The sequence below is a fragment of the Trichogramma pretiosum genome, unplaced genomic scaffold (genome assembly GCF_000599845.2).
Source record: "Trichogramma pretiosum strain Unisexual culture from Peru unplaced genomic scaffold, Tpre_2.0 scaffold26, whole genome shotgun sequence".
Taxonomy (NCBI): domain Eukaryota; kingdom Metazoa; phylum Arthropoda; class Insecta; order Hymenoptera; family Trichogrammatidae; genus Trichogramma; species Trichogramma pretiosum.
The window spans coordinates 1869727-1893665 of record NW_019641640.1 but is presented as its reverse complement, the minus strand read 5'-3'; the positions used below and the strand labels follow the sequence as shown (position 1 = coordinate 1893665).

Below are 23939 nucleotides of genomic sequence, written 5' to 3'. Positions count from 1 at the left end.
CGAGGGCGGCGCGCATCAGCGATTCATACGTTGACCTCAGCGGGCGAGCGTATATTGTGCTTGCAGGCCGTAAACTAGTACACACATACAGTCGTGCACAATTAGCATGGCATTGGCAGACTGGCATATATGTGCCGCTGCTCGCACACATACAACAGATAACACGTCGCGCACGCGAGAGAAAACAAAGTTGGGGAAAAGTAGGATAGGAGCTCGTCGCGTATATAAACGCGCGCAGATGAGATAGCGGCACAGACGGACGGGGGGTAGGTGTAAGTCAGCCCTTACACACACGGACGTGTACGCGTGTGTGCGCGCTGCAAGTTGGTCGGGCCTAATAAGCTGTCCATCAAGCTCGGCAGATTAAATCGTCTCTCTCGTGCACGAAGAGAGAAGAGAGAGACAGCGCGTCGCGCCTAAGGCCAGAGCCGCGACGAGCGCCGAGCCGACGTTGTTGTTGTTGCTGCTGCTGCTGCTGCTGTCGCGGCGGCGAAGGCAGAGGCTGGAGGGTAGGGGGTGGTTCCGCGCGGGCGCACGGCGTTTCGGAAGCTCGCACGCGCGCGGGGAAAAGCTCTCGGCGCTCTTTCGAGAGATAGCTGCTGCCGCCGCCGCCGAGATGCACAGCTCGCCGAGAGGAGGGGAAGCAGGAGAATCAATATTCCAAGCCTGGCCGTGTGCAGCTGCAAGGGTAGAGAGAGAGAGAGAGAGAGTAGGCTTGCAAGCTCCTCGAGAGAGGGTGAGGAGGAGAGAGAGCCTGTTGCTGCACACTGCAAGCTCTCGCTCACTCTCTGCGTCGCGATGATCGCTGCTGCTGCTCGTTGTTCGCCTCGGCGATACAGTAGAGCAGCGAGGCAGTAGTGTAGCAGCAGTAGCAGCAGCAGTAACAGCAGCAGCAGCGGCAGCAGTAACAGTGGCAGCCAAGGCCTCGAGCGCGCCAATATATAACACACATATAGTTATGAGCCCTGAGCTGCGGGGCGCGTGGCAACGATTATGGATAATGGCCTGCAGCCGATTCTCACGACCAGCGGTGTGTTATCGTCGTTAATTATCATCGTTATCCGACCATTTGTGCGATAATTTATACACGTGCGGCACTTTTTCTTTTCTTTCTTTTTTTTTACGGTATCGATAGCCCCGATTTACGCGCGAACATTTATACGTAGGCACGTGCGAGCGTTCTGTGTATTTTTTGTACAGTTTAATAGATGCATCGAATCGTCGTTGGCTGTGCAGTGGCACAAGTGATCTCTCTCTCTCTCTCTCTCGCTTTTTGTACACTCGATGCTGTGCAATTGTGTGTGCTCTTCTGCGGACGCGATGGGTGGCGGTGTGTGGTGCCCGCGTATACGTATACGCGGCCACGTACGGATACCTCTATCGCGCGCGTCTTCAGGGTCGCGTTCGACGGCGCAAAGCTCAACTTGCAGCGACTCGGATACGCGACGTAAACGCGTCCAATCTACTCGCTTGCCTTCAAAATATACGGATATATAATATATTAATAATATGTATATCGTCAGCTGCAATGGCACCGCGAGCAGATTCTGTTTTTATTTTCCTTTATATATATCTCTCGCTGCTTTGCTTTGCTTAGCTTTGCTTATTGCTCCGATGCTCGCTCGGCCGTCAGCTTGCGCGCGAGAAAGAGCTCTATACTGTAATAATAAAAAACACGAGCCTGCACGAGATGCATCTCTTTTGCTCGATGAATCGTCGCCGCTCTTCTTCTCTTTTTTATTTCCTTCTTTTCGTGTCAAGTGCACATATACCGCGCACATATATTTAATCAATTCCAGCGCGTGTACTCTACTGCTGCAGCAGCATCGTCCTCTCCTGTCTCTCGCGCGCGCGATCGAGTACAGTCAAGTCGAATCGAGGAGAGCTTTTTTGCATACATGCATACACGTATACGCGCGCAAAAAACGACGCGACGATGCACACAGACACACGTATCGGCGCTCCGTCATATATAATATAATGTGATAATTTCTCTCTCTCTCTCTTTCTCTCTTAATCGATCGACCATAAGCATATCGGGCGCTGCGGCAAAAGCTATAAATACGATTATTGGGTTACTTGGCAAAGGTGCCACCGAGGCTTAGGCAATACGTACTACCATCATCGTCGCAAGCTCTCTACTGTGTTTCCAGAATGGCAGCGTACCGCTGATTATCGCCCAGACAAATTATCGGCTGAATCGATCCATCAAAAAACTTCCACGACATATCCCGCCCGGGCAATTGAAACACAGTAGCGAGTCCTGCGGGTCGCCGAAAGCTCGATTCACACTGATTTATTTCTCTCTCTATCTGTTTTTTGTTTTACGCTTTACTTTGGCAAATGTGCATAAAGATGCGAGCATCGAGTCGTCGTTTTTAACGTTACCTGGTGCAGAAGCCATCGTAAACAACAACAACAATAACAACAGCAACGACAGCGGGACGACGATGGCGGAATTGCCTCAGGCAGCTCATCTCATGGTGGACAGACTGCTGGTTACGACACCCTCGTGGGAGTCGGTCAATCAGGATTTGCGATGGTTTTTTCTACTGCACACCTACACCTTCGCCTGTCTATTTTTCGTACTCAGTTTTTATACCTTCTTTTCATTATTGAATCTCAGGTAAGAGCCAACGTATAAAAGTCATTTTTAACGCTATACATAATGAACATACTTTTCATAATATGCTATGCTACATTATGATCAAAGTTAGCAAAGCCGTGACGTTTTTTAAAGACGCGGCGGTAACGTTGCAGTCGGCGGCTCGCTGACCGTGAACGAGTTCGACGTCGGCGCGCGCGAGCCTACATAATAATACGCGAGGCAGCTAGCTTTCATCTTAATAATTAACACAATCGGACTTTATGTGCAGTTGTGCGCGCGCGAGGCTCGCGATGCCGTCAAACGAATTCAACTTTTCACGTTCGAAATTTAATGTAGTCGCGATGCTATACATACCGTCGTACTTATATATAGGTACGCGAGCTGCGGGGGCGGCTTTTAAAGCCACTCGCGGATTTTCTTTCTGTGAAGCGCTTTTTACGATAAGTGCATTGTGCTTTGTGAGCGTACACATATACTTATGTACATGTAGCAGCGACGATTGCTCGTTACGCGAGCCGTTTCATATACTCAAATAGAAATTCTACGCCCATTCACGCGCTCGGGGGCTGCTCTTTTACAATGTCGAAACGATATACGCTCTAATGATTTTCAAACGGCCGCATATATACTGCATACATACAGCACGAACGATATGTATGTACGACGCGCAAATGAATGAGCTTTATTATACGGACGGCGTTAAACGGAGCTTGCAGCTGTGATTCGCTCGTTTCGTCGCCCTGTGTGTATGAGCTATATCGATGCGCGAGAGAATGGAAAATACATTATATCCTTTGAATAACAGCCCGTCGTTTTACTCGCGCGCGTGGCATAGAAATTCGACTCTTTTTCTTTCTTTATTTCCTCTCGAACGATTTTGTCAATATTTTTTGTCAAGGCTGATAAATTCATTAATCCACGTAATCAATTATACTTTTAGATCATTGATCTCAACTCCACGCCATATGTCAACAATAAACATTTTCCTCTGCCTTCTGGGAGCCTCGCGGTCAACCTGCCTATTCATAGATTCTTACAATCTCAAAGAGGTGGGTCCGAAACTCCCGATATTGCAAATATTCCAACTTTTTTGCGACGAAACCATCGTCATCGCCTTATGATACATTTTTTATGTTTCTCGATTGATTATTTTATTTTTCAGATTATGCCTAGAGTTATCGGTGCAATAGCCTGGGATCTTGGCTTCCCCTTCATCACGTCGGCATTTTGTCTCATTCAATTAGCCTTCTTCCAGCTCACACGAGTAAGAATCAACACGATTTTTTGTAATAAAACTTATTTAGGCGCGTTCGGTATGCGCAGCGATGCCGTGAAAAACGAGTCCGTCCGTTCGTCGGTCCGTTACACGGGCTAGCGAGCGCGATAATCCTTGATTTAATAGGCACTGCATATAGCTGCATCGGTAGAGGCATTTTGACGCGGTCCGAGCTCTGATTTCTGTTTAAAAAAATACTAGAGCTATACCTCACTTGCTAACGCTAATTCGGATGTTTGGAGTTTTTGCTAGAAATTTGAGGAGCAAGAATTTTACGATAGTATTTTGCATGGCCTAAATCGTTGGATAGGGAAATCCCCTATTGAAATTTTTGCATGAAACTGTAAAAGAGCTACGATTTTTAAAACAATTTTGCATTTACTGCGCAATATATAGGATAGGGGATTCCAGTAGAATTTCGCCAACATTTTTAGGCGATTGTAATAACTTTTCAAATATTTTCTTATTCACTTTTTGATATCTAGATCGGAAAATCCATCGTATATCTGCTGTAGGATTGGCGAATTTGATAGAAATTTTAGGGCAGCGAGACTTTTTTCAAAAATTATCCCTCTTTATAATTTATTAGGAAAAGTCGTCGACTCATTGTTAAATAGGTAGAATACGTACAGTGATATTTTGGAATTCGTTTGGTATACTAACACGATTTATGGTCATCAAAGGTGTCATAAGACATGTTCGTTGTGAACTTTTGGATTCAGTCAATAGATGGAGTATCGTAAACTAGCAAGTGGCAAAAAAAATTTAGATTAGTATTTATTATACAAATCACAAACTTTACAACAAGTAAAAATATATATACTTTTACCGAGTTTGTGTAATATTTATTCGTTGTGAAAGAGTATACGAAGCTTTGTAGGAATCGCTACATTTTCTCTCGCTAGCTCGAGCCAAGATTACACTTTTCACGATACTAAAAGAAGACTGGCGCGCCTTTTCACGGTCGAAGCTCGATGCATTATACCGAGTCGCGCAGTGCAGTGCACAGGAGAATAAGCCGAGAATTGGCGCGGTAGTCGAGTGCATCCGGACTCGCTGATCCGACTGACTTTTTGTGCTGGCCCCGCTGCTGCTGCTGCCACGCTATTATTGTATATGCTTGCAGTTGAAATTCGGCCTCGAGCTCTTTCAAAGGGAAACGTACCTGAGCCTGGTGATAATCTTTCACTTCTCGTGCGTGATAATAAGCGACGTGACCTTGGCCCTCAACATGAGCTACGTCGGCAAATACATGGTCCAAGCGGTCTTCCTCGTCTGGGGCTTGATCCTGTACTTGAGCTTCCTCTACGCCGGCTACAAGGTCAAGTCGCTGCTCAAGACCCTGCCCTCGAATCTGCTGGCGCGCGACACCCTCGGCTCCAATCAGAAAGGTCAGTTGGTTTGTATACGGGTGAGGCGCATAAGGAGAACCACCACCACTACGACGACGACGACGAGCTGCTACGTCGTCGTATCGAGCGACGACGACGAGCCGCCGCCGCCGTCCCAAGGTAAACGACTTTTTATATTTATTACCATCGTTTGTTCCCGCTTTTATTGCAGGCATAATGCAGCTTGCCATGCTAGCGCCTTACAATAATTTGGCCACCTCGGTGGCGGCCGCCCTAGTGCCCACCCTGCTCGGACCCGCGAAAATGCGCGCCGCCCTCGAGTCCGAGGCAGCAGCTCCGGCTGCGACTGCGGCTGCGGCGACGACGACGACGACCACCACCGCCGCCACGACCAGTCGCACCGGGCCCGATGCTAATAATCCTAGCTTGACTTCCAGTAAGTAGCGGCATTGCTAGTTCCCCGCATAAATCTAGATTATATTAAACTTTTTACACAATTTCTCGCACCCCTTTTAAAACCCGGTCTTGACGTTTACAGAACCCGTTTTCTCACTTTTGTTTTTGTGCATCGATGCACCGAATTCGTTAACACTACGCGCATTTTACATTACATACGAGCCTTTGTCTGAGCAACACTTCACTACCTTTTAAAAGGCCTTTTATTTTCATAATAGCACAAAAAAATGATCAAGTTTATGAAAAAACGTAGATCGTTTTGTTTCGAAAGCATAAAATTAAAATATGTTTCGGTCGATATTTGACTTTCCGTCTGTTTTCTCCACCCGAACATTTATTATGCATATAATATAGCATAATATAGGATATATATCGCGAGCTATCGTATATTCACGCTCGAATTCATTCACCGGAAAATATTTTTGTAGTGCATTCTCGGGATGAATACCACCAAATATATACCATATAAATCCGCGTGCGAGTTTATAAAGGCGCAGCTCAACTTTTATTATTCCTCTTTGATTTTAATGTTGACCTGATTTCTTTTGAAACTTGGACGAGTAGTGAAAGCGAGAGAGGACGAGGTGTTTGTCGACCGAACCAGTGGGCTTCTAAAATGAATTCATTTTACATATATCCATATAACAAAGGTGATAATTTTTGCTTGTTCGGCCGAGGTAAACGCGCCAGACCACGCGCGCGTCATCGTCATTCGGTTTTACGCTGTGCGGGAGCTTTTTAAACTTGGACAAAACGTTTGCTGATGGGCAAAAGCAAGTTTTAATAAAACGAATTCTACCGTTGCCAGTCCTGTATGCATGTAGGTGTGTATACTGCACACACAGCTAGACTAGATTTGCTATATATATGGGCTTTTACATCAGCAGAGACGCAGAGAGCAGCTATACTGCGACTACAACGGCACTAGGCGCGCGCGGGCGACTGAACCAAAATGAATCGAGCGAAACTTTTTAATTGTTTGTTGAAACTGATCGAATTACTCGCGCTCTGATGGAAATTCTCACTTAATCCTTGCCCGTTTTTTTTCCTCTCTAAAATACGAGTTGAAAAGCTAAAACAAACACAATTTCACTTTTACTAATCATTCTCATTTGGCGCTCCAGTTGGCTATATTTTCCTGTAGTATATGGTTTTCGTAAACAGTGTAAATAATGCCAGTGAATCGATTGAGCTTTTTGGGCCAGAATACCGATTTCCACAATATCTAAGCAGAGCTCCCCCAGAAAAAGAAAACCGACAAAAATAAAAAATCACACCCTCCAGCGCACCGAAGCCAATTGTACAATAAACTTCCTGAGTGTCGAACTTTGCGCTAAACCGAAACAACTTGCTGATTAATCCGTGGGGGCATATGATCCTAGTATCGTATATCGTAGCCCAGCGAGGCAGCGGCGGTGGCAGCGGAGGCGCCGGCGGCTCTTACAAGTCGGCGGCTCGCATCCAAATGGAGCACGAGCGCATCAGCAAGATACTGTCGACGTCGCCCGGCGACGATCGTCAGCGCGACCTGCAGCAGCACTACCATCAGCATCAGCAGCAGTCGTCGAGCTCGTCGACGGTGCCGGAGGTCTACGTGCGCCCGCCCACCCCGACGCCGTCGATCGCCAACCTGCCCATCATCACCGTGTCCAGTCCCAGTCGGAGGAGTTCCTTGGTCAGCCGCAGGGGCAGCGACGTCTCGGCGAGAACCTCCCGGCGCGCCTCCGAGTGTAGCGTCAGGTTCGTCAGCGAGGAGGACGAAATAGAAGGTATATAAACTTATCCCTCGAATTTAATATTCGATTTCGAAATCATTATTACGACTTTGACCGTAGAAGAAAAAGACGCATCGGTCTCGCCGTCACTGGACAAACCAGTCGAGGGCATCCTCCGTCGAAATTCCGACTGCAGCAGCATTTCCGCCGGTGGCTATAGCAGCCGAGACGCTCGCCGTGGCTCGGACGTCTCTCACGGCGGGGAAAAGTGTCGACCGCAATTCGCCACCAAGCTCAGGCGCAACAGCGACTTCGGCAATCGAGTTCCAAAACGCGTCCAAGATCAGGACCAATCGAAGCTCTCCAGAATTTTGGACGTCAGTCCAGGTAGTGAGTGTCGAATGCAATTTCCCTTGTAATTTCTCGCATCTCTCGATCGAAAAGTCAATCAGTCTCTGGGCAATTATTGCTTTTAACAGGCTCGAGAAGAAATTCGGACCTCAACGGTCTGCCGGCGCCGCGAGCCGTGGAGTCGCGTCGCAACTCGGACGTGTCGTATCGCAGCAGCGAACGCCGGGCGTCGGACATCGGCCAGATCTCCACGCGGCCCTCGTCGCGGCGGGCCAGCGACTTTTCCATGCGCCAAATGCAGCAAATCGAGTCGGACAACGAGCAGACCGAGGCCGACCTGGGGGGCTGCGACAGCGGCGAAAAAGTGGCACTGGTCAACGACCAGGGCGGCGGCGGTGGCGGTGGCAGCGACGAATCCAACAGCAACAACAAGAGCCGCAAGAAGAATCTGTCCTGGAAATGCGACAAGCTGAAAGAGGAGCAGGAGGTCATTACCGCGGAAACGAGCTTGCTCACAGACGTGCAGCAGAAGGCCGGACTCGGCTCATCGGTAAGTGCAGCAGTAAATAAGCACGCGTACTTTATTATTAATATTCTCGCGCGTTCGCACGGCGCATCAATTTTCGTTTTGCTCTCCCGTTAATTGTCATGCGCGTGAACTGCGAAATTAAAACGCGACCGTGAGACCAGTCAAACGATGTACAGATACATAATATCCCCCAGAGTGGAGCTGCGGGCATAAAAAATTCATAGTCGCGCAACAAACGTCTCTCGGGCAATTTTCCCTCGGAGTAATTTCAAGTCCTAAGAAAGCATCAGCTGTGCTCGCCAACTGAAATCTAATACTGTCTCTTGGAGAATTCACTTCGCGCCCGAGGTATATAGTTATACTCGTGTATATATATAATCTTTATATTAAGTGCCGTAGTGGTGCCACGGTTTGTAGCGCAGCTAATGAAATAGAAAACGTCTAAATGTCAATTGATAATAAGAACTCGCGCGCGCGCTTTATATATAGAGGCCGAGTCACTTCAACGTCGGAATTCACGTTGTGATTAAGACAATGTATATACCTATATAGGAGACATGATGCAATCTTCTTTTCTCAATATAATTTACTTCTTTTTTAACAGACGAGATATCTATGGAATAAAATTGATTACTTTCATATATATCTATACAGCATATCGCGTATGATAAAAAAAAGTGAGTACAAAAGCTCGATTGGATTTACATTGACTCGTAGAGCAGGATTTTACATCTATTTTTTTTTATATACACACCTGATGTCGATTCGGAAAAAAGGGAGTTTTCGCTTCGAGCTCGAGCGCGTTTGTTCGCCGCATGGCTAAACCGGAAGAGCGTTTTACTATCCGTGTAAGGTTGTAAAATTACTTAACAGAATGAATATTGAGGTCAGGAAAAAATGAAAAAAAAAGGATACAGGGTGGCTTGAAACGTATTTTTTCCATAGTAGTATAATAAAAAAGCTTTTTTTTTAAATTGAAAATTTCAATACATAGCTTGTAATTATATTATTACTAAAAAAACCATAATCATTCAAGGACATGAATTTATGAAAAATTGTGTACTTTCTCATCTTAGGGTGGAGATTTCACGCTTCACTCGATCCTCAATCACATAGCGTACGTGAATCGGACCAAATCAGGCATGCCTTTGCACATATCGGAAGCCTCGACGGCGGCGGCGCGCAGGGCGCAAATCAAGAGGGTTTTAAACGTCACCTACACCACGGCAATACTCGGCATCATCCTCTGTCTCGCCGATATTGCCCGGATTTTTGGCCCCTACGGTGAGTATATCTCGCGTCTATAATCCCGCTAGTAAACACACTCGTATACTGATCTCGACGCGAAAATGAACAAAATTCCGTAGGTCTGTGGGCGGACGTGGCGACGCAGGACTCGAAGCCGGCTCCGAGTCAGCTGCCCAGGCCCTGGCCCTGGATCATCTACCAGACGGTCTGCCGCCTGACCGAGCTGATAATGGGCTGTGCCATGGCGAGCATCACGAAGCAGCCGTCGGCCAGTCCCCGTCACGGCTACCTCGGCAACTATCCCAATTACAATTTGCGAATGAAGCAGCGTGACAACCTCTACATCTAAATATAATAATAATATATAAGCAATACTGAACAAAATGAAATTGAACTCGAGACGTTTCGAGCGAGCGAAAGAGAGAGCGAATCTTTGCGCGAAAGGATATTCACTGTAATAACTTCGGCCTCGCCGCAAGCTCCGCATGCCCCGTCCCTTTTGCAGAGAGTCAACGTCGCGACTCGAGCTCGACCCCTTATACCCAGCGAAATTCTCTCGGTTCAACCCAATTCCTCGTGTAAACCCATCTGCTTCCTACCGACGGATTCTTATATATGAACGGTATTTATCATCGATGTTATCGGCCCATCGGCGTCTGCGCTATACATAATTCATTGCTCTAATTGAGTATATCGATGCATCATTTTCCATTGTAGACTCAGTTTCATCGATAAGACTGAGAATGCCAACATAATCTTCGCGCTCAACACAATTATTACCTATTACGTATAATAGTATAAATTCATGTATAGATATTCATACTTGTGTGCGCGCGTGAGCCAACTACTATTGTGCAAGAAATGTGAGATAGAGAGAAAGAGAGAAAGCAAGTTTGAGTCGTATTTTTACTACCCTCTTTACATTATTACATCGTCATTGTAATTATTATTGTTATTTTTATGATCATTGTTGTTAATATTTCTATCTTGAAAAGATAATATCTAAATGTATAATGGATGTACTGCTCTATAAGGTGGTAAATCGTGCGCGTTGTAAAACGCGCTTAACTATAAAAGAAAATCCTCTGAAATGCGCCTCGTTGACGCAATCCTCGAGGTAATAGTACAAAATGTCTCAGCTAAACTTTCTGACTCTAATCGTACCTATAGAGTTCAATCATTTCACTAATGATCTCATTGATAAGGGAAAGAGTTGACATTTTTTTTCTTTTTTATACAATAAACTGCGTAGAGTACATATTTATTTCTGTTATAAAAATAAAACGTCTGAGTAACAATAATTTTTCACAATCAACAATAGCGAGTCATTTAAGTATTTTGTAATACTATAGTTCATACAATTTAACGATTGAATGATTTTCGGTACAGAGAAATTACTGAGCAATACAGTATATAGGCGAATGTAACATTCTAAAATTTAAAACTGTGTTCAAATGAAGTGCATAAATTTACACTACAATTTAAGTGTGCATAAATTTTTGATTTTCGGCGCGGTAGCTTTGGAACGATTAAGTATATCGATATACATGACCATTGAAATAGAGGGGATAGCGAAGTCTGTGTAAAATAAAAGTTTCTTACGAGTTTTCTGAGATTTTAACTACAAATGTTTGGCGCAAGTCTAAAGAATAACGAAAGAAAAGTATATCCAGGTAACTTTTTAGAAAAATATTCTATAGGAATCTCAGAAAATGTTTTTGAAAGTTTTCATTTTTACTCCGGCTTCCGTAATATCTTATGAAACTAACTTTGATCCACTGAAAATATCATTCGGTAACAAACGTAGTACTTTTTATCAGATGTATTTAAAGAAAAAAAATTATCGTATACAACTGGTAGTAGGCGCGTGTAACAACTACCAAATGTTTTTCAATCGAATTTTCAATGCCCTTCAGTGCGTCGCGGCTTCGTACAGCTCTTTTACTCTCTTTTTTTCTATATTATACGATATTGAAAATGGTCGCGACAATAAAATGACTGTGTATATATAGTAAATCAATCGTAGAGCTTAGTCCCCGAAAACGGAGGGGATTAAAAAGTAGTACGCAACGACATTCGCGAAATTATTATAGTCGGAGAGCTCGCAACAAACAAATCATATCTATTTTCTGAAATCTCATTGAATTTTATCAAGTGTAAGTGTAATATCGACAATGCATATTATAAAATATTGATACACAAAATATCTCTAGCATATTGCTATTTTGCTGAGAAAATATTACAAAATAAGACGCATAAGAAGGAAATAATGTTATACTATTAAACGTGAATGCATCTTCAGTACAACTATATAAAATGAATGTTCATATTTCGAGATGACTTTTACCATATTGAAAAATTAACATATATCCGTATATATAAACTCATTGAAGAATCCGTATCTTTTAAAAGTGCCCAATGAATACTAAAACTTATGTGTGTCCTTAAAATTCATGTCTAAATGGTTTATTTAAAAAAAAAATCAAACCTGTAACAGTGTTGTGATTCTAAATGTGATAAATGTTAAATGTTGTAGCATGATTAACTATTCTATTGTAAATTCTTCGAGCTGCATAATATGTATTAGCATCGATTTTCTTCGCTGAAAATGATTTTGTGTCTGTCATGAATATGTGCTTATTGCTTTTAGCTTTTTGATAAGTTCTATTAACGACGGTAGAAAAAATATAAGGAAATTAATGATTGAAGTTTATCAAATGATGTTTATTGACTGTAAGCATTGTGAAACATAGTTTCTTAATAAATGACTGTAGCTTACTTGAAATATTGTGAGGACGATTTGAAAAGAAAATTATTTTTCTAAAGCTACCAAGTATCAAAAAATGTATCTGAAATATCAGGTAAATGTTGAGTGGTGAATGATTGAGTATCGGTACTGTATAATTATAGCTACTTACTTTAATGTTATTAACAATGTTGAAATTATTAGTTTGAGAGGAAAATTTATCAAATCACAAAATTCACTCTAATCTGTAACTCTTTGCATGGTAACAAAATGTGTCTATCACACCACGATTAAGATGAATATTTCCAAATTTTGAAATACACCCGACAATTGATGAATTTCATATTTATCATAAATTATAGTATCACTTGATGTTAACTAACCATCCCCTGTTGTTAAAGTTTAGACTTTACAGATACATAAAAAAAACAAAGATATGTGTAAATTAATTATATTAAAATTCTATTGTTAAAAAAACAGTTTTCACTCTTCAGATCTTGCATTATCCCGTAAGTTGATGTTGAAGTTACCCATGAAAAATTACAAAGTGTAACGTAATTTGATTGTAGAAGATGGTACTTTTTGTGCGGTGGAACATTACTTTAATAAAGATAATAATTTTTATGATAATATGATGAATTGAAAGTTCTTCTGCCAATGGACATGCATAATGTTATACAAAAATTTCTCGCACTCAATTTCTATATTAAGTTTAGCATAACCAATCATGTCGAATCATACTGTAACATGCGTCGTTTAGAAATGTATGTCAATAAATAATAAATTCAAGACCTCAAACGTAGCAATATTTTACAATACGCAGTTTGAAAATGACAATGGAACTGAGTGCAAGACTTTCTTATTTTCATGAAGTATCATCTTGTTAGAAAAAAAGGAAAACTAAACTCAATGTACAAATGAACCTAGATCGTTCATATGTGAACCCACAGTGTATAAAAATTAATAAAAAGTATTGAAACCTATTTAATTTTTTTTATTTTTCTGGAAAATGACACCACTTATATTTATTATGGCAAAATTGAAATTTGCCTCCCTTTATTGAAAATAAAATTAAATATTTTGTAAAACAATCGAAAAACTAAAATTTTGTTAAAATTAGATGCATGAACGGTAATATAAATATTTTGAGCAATTATATGAAGCCGATCGTTGACCAACTTTCAAACATAATTGAAACAATTGTCGCTAATAGCTGAATTTTTACAAGATCCATAATCATAATTTAATCTTTAAATACCCAAATATAATAAAAACAAACAACCATTTAATTACAAGCTACTTATAATTTTTCATGGCAGAAATCTAAAAATTTCAATCAAAATGTACAACAAAATTGAAGTAGGTGGAGAAATTATCAATCAACCCTTGTAATTAAAATAATCTATTTCGGGTTCTGGAGACCTCGACGGCGAAATTGGAGTTGTGGGTGCAGAGGTTCTGAGACTTTTAGTATTCAGCTGTAAAGAGCCCATACTCCTAAAAGAATGCACTAGATTAGTATGAAACAAACTTTATGGATTTGATTTTCTACATACCTTTCTGAAGCCAATAACTTATTCAACATAGGTCCTGGTACTTTTCGTTGTCCGTTTTCTCTTCTCACTAATTCTACCAGGCTGTAACTGGGTAACCAACACTGAAAAATCGAAAAATTGATAGATCGTTTTTTAATACATTAGTGACTTTTTGTGTAATAATAGTTCAAACGAATGTTACCTTCTCTTTAACGGCTGTAGCAACTACGTTTCTTTTGGGTTCTTGGTCATAAGCCTGACTTTCACATCCAAAATGGTCACACATTTCGTGAACAAACTGTCTTTTATCGCGATTCATAACTTCGAATGAGTAGCTGCGCGATTTTTGTTTCGAAGATTTAGCCAGCTGGACGAGCTCGGTAAGCTTATCGTGAACCATATTACAAAAAGCTGCATCTTTTTTGGCCCATTGTTTCATGTAGTCGCTGTATTTTGGCATAAGTTTGCCACTCAAGTCCGGATTAACAATTTGTAAGCCTAGTGTCAAGCGTCTATTACGCTCGATAACTTTGCATTCGTCATTACATTCGAGAGTTTTCAATTGATTTTGTTTTTTTGACCCCTGACCAAAAACTTCTTCTAGATCTATTGAGTGACCCAATTGAACATCAGCCATTTTACTAGCTAGCATACCGCTGGCAATTCGTTGATAATCACGAGAATTTTCAGCGCATTGTCGAGTCATCGTACGGTGACCACATTGGCAAGTGACCTAAAATACAGTACAATAAATTATTGAAGTAAATTAAAATTTAATTCATAACAGCAGTAAAAAATACTGATTCGTACCTTAACCATCACTTTGCACGGTGTATCAGGACAATCACCTTCGTGGCAAGGAGCTGCGCAAATGTGCCCGCACATTTTTCTTATCTCCTGACAAGGTTGTGTGCATTCTGTAGCACAAGGACCTGAATGACATTTTTGTATGCATTTATGTCGATTGCAAGGAATGGGCTTTCCACAAGGTAGACCACAAGATAATTCCTTGACGTGGCAGGGTACCGCCTTGCGCAATTCGTGTTTGCCATGACACCACTTCTGGGTGAGAACCGAGCACGGAGGACATACCGAATCGCTATTGCACGGGTGCAGAACTTGGTGATCGCAATCGTGCGTCCTGGAACATGGCTCTTTGCAAGCAGGCCGACGAGTTCCACAAGGTACCGGCGGGAATATTACAGCCTTGCCACACTCGCAGTACAGCTCGGTGAAACTCGATCTCCAGCATGGCTGACAAAACCCTGAATTAAATAAACAATTTGGTTACAATTACTCCGTAGTACTTTAGATACTTTTAAATTCAATATATCAACCTTTGTGACAAGTTTGTTCACATTTATGTTTTCCACAACTTAACGTTTTAGAGCAAGGTAAAGGACATATGTGATCGATATCGATACAACACATCTGATTACATTTGTGTTTTCCACATGAGCGCTTTTTGGTACACTTTTTGTTGCAACGAACATCCCCAGATCTAGCACTGAGTTCTTCACAGGGAATATCTTTATCCATAAAGCCACAGCGACATTTGCATGTTGTACTTAATTTACATTTAGGACAATCGCCTGTATGGCAGTTTTCAGGACAGAAATGTGGATTTGCTGAAATTGAAAGAAAAATTTGTTAATATAGCAAGGTCAAGCTAATTACAAAATCAACGAGTTTATTGAGTTACTAACAAGGTGTGCCACATTTGAAAATTCGGCAGCAAACTTTATCACATGTGGGGACCGGATCTAGACAACTTTTTCTTTCAGTGCTTATAGGAGTTTGTCCACAGCAGCAATGAGTCACTGATTCAGGTTTTAATTTGCAAGGTTCACAACTTCCCGAATGACAAATGTTACTGCATTTGTGATTGCCACAATCCAAAAGTTTACTGCAAATGTCCCCGCATGAATAATTTGAAGAAAGATTTGGAATGCATACTTGGGTACGGTTATTTTTTCCACAGAAGCACTCTGTCAAATGATAATTTATGTAATTTAATTATTCATTGGGTGGAAAAATACATAATGAAATTAAAAAACAACAATGCACTACTAATAGTATTAATGTACCTTGGTCAATATGTTTTTTACATTCATCACAACTTCCATGGTGACATTGTTTTTCACATTTGTGCACCATGCAATTAAGAACTTTATCGCATGTTTCACTACATTGTACAAGCAATGCTGTACTACAAATTTGTGTCTGAGTTGTGCGTTCGCAACCACATAATTTTGAGACTCTGACTGTGCAAGGTGGACAAGATCCTGGATGGCATAAAAGTGTGCACTTATGAACACAACCATTTGAACGACTGCACATTTCACCACAAGAATGTGCTACATCTCGACGATTCCAATCTGGGTTCTTTTCTTTGCCACAAAAACATCTATATTCAGAAGGAACAGATGTAGTAACATTTTGGCAGGCAGGGCATCGCCATCCACTATCTATAATAATATAATAATTATTTTTTTGAATCTAGGAAAAACATAAATAAAATCTTTTCTTTACCATCTTGAGATGACTTAGCCCATTTTTGAACACATTTTAAATGAAGCACATGATAGCAGTTATAACATGACCAAACATAATCAGTTTGTCTAATTGAATCACAACAAACCAAACACTCTAAATTTCCTCGGTTAAGTTGCTCTGTCAATCTTTCTCTTTGGCTCACATCTAATAAAACAAAAAAATTATGAGTATTATTTAATCCAAATTATTAGTTAATTATAATTCTAAAATGATATACAGATTATCATGCTAAAAGTACCCTACATCATTAAATTATTGTATTAAAAGAATATAAATTTACCATAATCAATTTCCTTAGCTTTCTGTTGCAGAAGAGATACTTTATTATTCATGCTAGGTTTTTGTCTCCAATCAGTGGAACTTTTATTGTTATTTTCCCGTCTTTCAAATCTCTTGTTTCTTCCAAAGCGGTAAGCTCCTTCTCTTGATTCCCTGGGATCTGTTGAATCCCTAACATCTCTGGATTCCCTAGGATCTTTTGAATCTAAAGGGTCTCTATAATCCCTTGGATCTCTAGTATCTCTATACTCCCTTGGGTCTCTAGTATCCTTATAATCCTTTGGATCCCTAGTGTCTCTGTGATTCCATGAATCTCTAGAATCTTTGAAATGTCTTGGATCTCTAGAATTTCTAGAATCTCTAAAATCTCTTGGATCTCTAGGATTTCTAGAATCTCTTGGATCTCTAGGATTTCTAGAATCTCTTGGATCTTTAGAATTTCTAGAATCTCTTGGATCTCTAGGATCTCTAGAATCTCTTGGATCTCTGGGATCCCTTGTATCCCTCCTTTTGTTATATTTCTGTTCTTTATCATTACTCGAATTTTCGAAAACTCTCTCTGTTTTGTCAAGGCCAAGTAATACTTGTTCTGGTTTGGAAAAAGACATATTAGTTTCAAGATCATTCATGTTTGTACTTGAATGTTTTTTGTCTTCCTCAATTGCACAAGCTGAATTTTCTACATCATTCGTAAACAGTTTATTGTTACGAGAATACTTTTTTGACTTTTCTCGTTTGCTATAAACAGGTTTTTCATTTTCTTTCTTATTGTTATCTTTGAAATGATCGGTATTCTGCTTTCTTCTGTTATCCCTGTATTCAAATCTTCTTTCATTATATTTTGGCATGTTATTTTCAAAAAAAACATTTGATTTACCAATATTTTTGTTTTGATAATCACTCTTATTTCTTCCATAATTATTGGAATTTGTATGATCATGTTTTTGATTAATTGGAAGCTCATCAGTATTTGTTCCAACATTTGAATCTTTTTTTGTTTCAGTCTTTTGATTCTTGTTGTTTTTGTGCTTACTATTCTGAAAAAATGTTTTATTTTGGCTATGATTTTGTGACTGAACTTCTGAAGCTTGAGAATCACTATTTCCAAAGTTTAAGGATTCAGTCTTATTGTTTTTATCTTCATGCTTATTATTTTGAAAATATACATTATTTTGACTGTAAGTTTGTGGCTGAACTTCTGGTGGTGGAGGGCCAAGTCCATGAAAATAACCGATTGTTGACATAGTTGGTTCAGTGGGCATTGCGTGAACCTGAGTAAAATTTTTTTATAAATTGTATCAGAATTATCATTAAATATCATTAAATAAATGTAACAATGAACATTTAATTGAAGGAAAATTGTAAAATTAAAAATTTTTTTTAATTATTCATTATTACAAATACTATGCAATTAACTCACATCATCAATAGGAGGAAATCCATTATTGGTGTAAATACCATTGTTAATAGGCATGTTTGCTATTGATCGTGAAAAATCATTGTCATCCACTAGATTATAATATTGTGCATTCTGTTCATAGCCATAATAATTCATAGGGTAAGGGACAGCGTTCTGTGCAAATCGATTGCCAAGAAATCCGTTCCATTGGTCCGGAGGAACATTGATGCTAGGTTCAACATAATAATCTACGTTGTCTGGATCGTAGGATCCGTCCCAGGATGCCATTTCAACGTGCCAAGTCCAGTCAACAGGCCAGCAGCCAGTCAATGATTCGCACCTGAAAGACAGGAGTTTATCATGCCCGTGAAAATTTTACGTAATCGCACGTAACGATAGTACAAAAAAAAAGCCTGAATCGGTAATTACGAGAGATAAGATTTGTCGGATCAGCAAAGCGAGCGAGAGACTTGTGCAATTTCTAACTTTTATAACCTAAAAGCACGCGTCCTTCGATCAGCCACAAATGTCAACCGTATTTACACTGTCACTGTGCGCTCGCGAATCCAAAAAGTCTGAACTTTAGCACTGACACCGATGGCACAACAATGGCTAACCTTCGATTTGCAAAATAACGAACTGTCTCTTGGCTAAATAAACAGTCACAAATCGCTTCAAAGACAATATTGAAGTCTGTGGAGAAACACGCGTGGACTCGTGCAGTAAAAACGTCTGCCGTGCGCGGTGCGCCTGGCAGGTAGCAGGCAGTCAGGCAGACGCAGTGCACTACACGCACAACTTACGTTTATAATGAAAATGTCAATACGACAGGTTTTGTGACGTTCGATTGAATTGCTCTACATTTATGAGCAAGAGAATGAATTTTCCAGTTTTTGTCGTCGCAGGCAAAATGAAAGACGTGCTGCAAATTAGTAATTTGATGAGCACACCACAAGCGCACTATTATTTGGCGCCATATTATCATTTTTAAAATTTTTAAAAATTGTATAAAAATTTACTTTCCCATAATTGATCTTTTTATTTTAAAGAGTCAAAATTCGCGTATCAAGGGAAAAATTGTCACCAAAAATATCTAAAATTATTTGAATTACTACTAGGTGGATGCTCGTTATGTTCTCACGTTTGATCGCGCCGATATCTTCGGACGTCTGTAGATAATGTTGTTTACCAAATCTGATAACTCTAAATATTGGCTTCTTTAGAAGCTCAAGTATACCTACAATGAATTTCTTTCGCCGAATCGATCGGAAATTCGTAGGACAATGAGCTCGATGAAATTCATTATATCGACAAGTGAGCTTACGTCGCATTTATAAATAAATGTCGTCAACCCCGGCTATCGACGTGAAATATTATCTAACAGCTCCGCAGCTCAGTGACCTTTCGAGCAGCCCAAATTTAGCAATCGGTCAATAAGCATCGAACCGTACGATATGCATCGATCTCGACTATCGTTATAATTAATTTGATTAGCTCAGCTGACGAGGAGTGTCCTTTGAAATTCAAAAATACGAATTAGCTATTTTAAGATTGCGTGAATTTTAATCGAATAAATGAAGTTTCGGCAATAACGTTTTGTCCAAGGAAGAAAGTCTTTTCGTGTAAGCTGGGTATATATTTCCAGCGTGGCTGCGACATTAAAAAGTTTGCACGTGTCGTTGGGCACTGCACGCGCGCGTTTATGTACCGCAAAGTCCCTTTATTTTAAGCACACAAAATAGCGGAATCCCCGCGAGGACTCACACACACACACACACACACACACTGAAAGCCACACATGCATTGGCTCCGTTGTAAGCATAGCATACGAGAAGGCAGCTGCAGCACAGCACGCACACACAGATGGACAAACACAATGCTGCGCAGCCTCGATGTAGCGCGCAAATCCTCCGTCGTCCTGAAACAAAGTGTACGTATTCAAACAAGCGCATTATTCCTTAATCCACGCATACTATGGGCAACGCACATTGTTTTGTCCTTATTGGCTTTTCTCGCCTCCGTATATACATATGAACCTTATAGACGCGTGTGTACGCGACTTAACAAGAAGGAGCAACAAAAACATCCAGCCAGGACTGCCATCGTAACTATTGTTTTCCCAACTTGCCTGGGCAGCACCGCAAACGAGTGGTAAAACTACCGAGCGCGCGCACTTCTGCCCTCGTAACTTTTCGTTTGTATACTGCCCTGTACGATACAAAAAACGTAAGAGTATTTACAGCGCCTTTAGGTATAAAAATTTCGAGCCTCTATATTCCAATCGGACACATACGCCTTTTCACTCTGTCTATACTATAATAAACGTGATTACTCGAAGTTGCTAGAATATATGAACATAATATCTTTGAAAATTGTTTGCTTATATGTTAATCTGAAAATGTTTTTGCTACTTGCTAGTATGTAATACTCCACCTATTGACTGAATCGGAAAGTTCATAGTCAAATATGTTGATGACACCTTTGATTACGATAAATCTTATTGAAATGCTGTATTTTGTTCACTGAAAAGTTCACTAAAAGTTCCTGTTAAGTCCAATTCGAGTCAAGAAGCAGTGCACTTGAACTCTGCTTTTTATTTTTATTAAGGGTTCGGAATATGATATAAATCACATTATACACGATAGTAAATGCAGTAAGTTACGTCACAATCGTCCTTCTAAAGATTATTTCAAGGGTGCAGGCTGATGATGATTGTCACAGAATCACGACGTGATAAAAACATTGTCTCTCCATAAGAATAAACTGATTCTTTAGGGTGACGACTATAGTATAAGATACCACGCTTACTACCGTAGATAATGATACTTGATTCGATAATTGTATTGTATAATTCGATTTTGGTTGCATTTTTTATCCTTGAATTCACGGATCTCGTATAGACCCGACACGAACACGTCAGAAGAGGGAAATGTTGGCATACATTGCGAGACACATACATCCACGTCTGGACCACAGCAGAGAGCGATATGTTTTACAGGTGCATCAACGTGATACAATATATATATGTAACGTAATAAATTAAAGCGTTGCAACGTGCGGAGCGAGAGAAAAGAGAAAGAAACCGCGTAGTAGCTGTATACCGCTGGTATATACGGCGAGCGCAGATTCGTGCGTGATTCATCCTTCGCGGTCTGATTGAATTTTCGATGATACGTACTATAATACAGCCAGCTGTGTGCTGTACGAGCTCAGCTCATCTATGCAGAGATCCCGCGAGAACTGCACACACACACGTATAATACGAGAAAGGATGTGTGAGCCGCGCGATGTGCGTGTAATGCGCAGATTAAGCAGCTAGATTGGCTACTATATATATGCTCATATATATTATATGCGTCTTGCCTGAAAGTTCACATCATCCTGCCACGAGCTGCATAATTACCATGTTTTACCCGATGCTGCCTGTGCTGTGTTTGCTTTACTTTCACGTGCTCCCGTCTCAATTTTATTAGAACCGATGAGACTTTTCTTTGATTTTTATTTTTTGGTTGTTAATTCGTACATCGAAGTGACGGTAAATGAAGCTTACGTTGGTCGGAGTTATGGGGACAGTAGCCGATTCGGTTCCGCGTCTATATCTTATTAGCGACTGATAACCGTAAGGAAACCTCAATATAACGCAATGAGCCTAGGTAACGAATTATTGCCACTCGCGCAGCTGATAAGTTTTCATGTAACGATCGGGGGAATTTTCTTTTATATAATATACGTAAATTACAGGGTATTTGCCAGAAACCACTAAGTATCCTTTGAAGTATTATATTCCTCGCTGCGAATGCGATGAATTCCGAAGCTTCGTAGTACGCTCAATTTCGAGACGCTGCTCGTTCCGATCTGCAGCAATGAAATATATCACATTTTTACGAGAAATAATTAGATAACCAACACTAAATGGATTTGTTTTTATTTTCTTTGAAGTATTTTTAAATAGAGATATTTATTTATATTCATATTGAAATATTTATTTATAAGAACTTTTAATGACTTGAAATGCATTTTTTCATTATCACGTTGATAAAATCCGATGAAATAATTTTTGTGAATATCGTCGTCAATAAATATCTCAGTGCATTTATCAATTCAGAAAATATATTTGTCCATCTAGATTATCCTTGATCTCTCCGAGTTTAAATTATATCGCAGTACTTGTATCTATCAGTCATTCGCTGTAAGCGCATCGCGTTCGGCCTTTTTTTCCTTCTTTTCGCGCAAATTCGTGAGAGCGTGGCACACGTGTTTGTTTGTTGGCTACAGGAGTTTGTTATCTCTCGGCTCCGTGCGCACAAATTATTTTCCGCGGGTGCATTTCTCATTTTCAAGAAGCGGCGGCTACTTTTTGCACCACTGCGCGCACAAAACGATTACTTTGTTACAAACGAAAGTGTGAGCTCATTTTCATTTTTTAATGCGGCTTTCCTGCAGTCGATTTTGATTATCTAACTGTAGGCTTTATAAATGCGTATATATAAATATTTCTATCCGGTAATATCTTCATTCGCGATAAAATCCTATGGGCATGTACAAAAATGAATCATGATCATTTTGTTGCGTTCATTGAATTATCCCAAGATTTATTCAGATTGCTGTCATATTTCATACAGACGAGCTCGGTGCGAAAACGAAATATAAAAAGCAAAATAAAAATGAATAAATGAAAATGGATGTGTGCACGCGCGGCCTTTTTTTCAAATACACCCCCGCGTGCACATAATGCACATATATATAGGTTTTGAAGTCACGTCCGCCGCGAGCAGAAATTTCGATATATGAAAACGTATTCTTCGCGAAGAAAATCGACGAAGTGCACACACATCGTTTTCAGCTCTCTCTCTCTTCGTCTTCTTCAACGAGCAGCAGGAGCAACACCACGTGTGCTGCGTTCGATTCCGATCACGTATATGTGTTCCGGGGGACGCGCGAGGCTGCCGCGAGATATATACTTGACACTGCCATACAGCAAGAAAAAGACTCGGAGGCACGCGGGGATAAATGAAGCTAGCCCCCGGCTTAATAATTCATTGACGTACCTCGACCGAGTAATGTCGTTATTATAAATATTTCGCAAAAATATCCAATTTCATTAATAGTAGAAGATGAACAATAGGAGCTCCATAGATCCTCGCGTATACCCCATAAAATACGATATGAAATACCATTCATACAATTATTTGACGAATACCGCTTGCATGTCAGTTAATTAATAACATTACATTGTGCCAAATTTAACTGTACCGAAGTGCAAACTTAATTTTACATTTCACGTGTTTAGAACTCACAAAATTACTTTGCAGTGTGAATTCGAACGTGCGCGAAAACTTTAGGGAAAATTGTCATTTCCCACTTCATCCGTTCAAGATAATGTTTCAGTTTTGTAGCGTGTAAAAATATTTGTAAAAACTGAATTTTCAAACTTATAGATTTACTTTTGCGCGCGCGAACTTTCGGATCTATAATCGCATTTATATCGGTGGGCGCGAATAAAGCCACGCGCGTTGTTGTTTTTGGCCGGCGACACAACATTTTGCAGTCTTGAGATAAACTTTTTCCTGCTACACGGCGCACAGAAGTCGAATATTGAAAGAATAGAAGGAAAAGAAGGAGGTGGGAGGAAGAGGGTCGAGTGCCTCGCGCGCTCAAAGGACATTCGCGCCAAACTTTTATTCGCCATGAGACCGAAAAGTTTTCCACGGTATGTGCAGCTCATGCATAAGCTTTGTCAGTATAAACAAAAACTTCTGTATTCACAACGTGACCCAGAAAGAGGCCAGACATTTTTTTTTTGTTTTGTTCTTCACTCCCAGTCAGTTGAATATTACAATATTTTGCGTTCGGAAAATGTCGATCGATCGCAGCGAGAAAGCATACACC

General features: G+C 40.6%; 2 protein-coding genes across 5 annotated transcripts; one reads left to right on the top strand and one right to left on the bottom strand.

Annotated features, from left to right (window-relative positions):
- The first annotated feature begins 866 nt into the window (after positions 1-866).
- Positions 867-13264, top strand: LOC106652634. 4 transcript variants are annotated; one of them, XM_014371701.2, is made up of 11 exons: positions 867-1030; positions 2356-2626; positions 3549-3657; positions 3771-3872; positions 5011-5275; positions 5448-5672; positions 7090-7461; positions 7528-7797; positions 7860-8308; positions 9364-9571; positions 9655-13264. In XM_014371701.2, the coding sequence occupies exons 1-11, from the start codon at positions 994-996 to the stop codon at positions 9882-9884; spliced, it is 2538 nt and encodes an 845-aa protein (XP_014227187.1). In that variant the 5' UTR covers positions 867-993; the 3' UTR covers positions 9885-13264. The 4 variants fall into 4 exon arrangements, with proteins under 4 accessions (XP_014227187.1, XP_023315391.1, XP_023315390.1 ...); XM_023459623.1 differs by having other exon boundaries at positions 7075-7461; positions 7528-7794; positions 7887-8308; XM_023459622.1 differs by having other exon boundaries at positions 7075-7461; positions 7887-8308.
- Positions 13265-13360: 96 nt separating this feature from the next.
- On the bottom strand, positions 13361-18790 carry LOC106652481 (protein shuttle craft-like). Its single transcript, XM_014371462.2, has 11 exons — positions 18480-18790; positions 18072-18390; positions 16653-17922; positions 16349-16516; positions 15904-16284; positions 15523-15804; positions 15154-15444; positions 14627-15081; positions 14019-14549; positions 13838-13938; positions 13361-13778 (listed from the first exon to the last, which is right to left on the bottom strand). The coding sequence occupies exons 2-11, from the start codon at positions 18336-18338 to the stop codon at positions 13661-13663; spliced, it is 3864 nt and encodes a 1287-aa protein (XP_014226948.1). The 5' UTR covers positions 18339-18390; positions 18480-18790; the 3' UTR covers positions 13361-13660.
- Positions 18791-23939: the final 5149 nt, after the last annotated feature.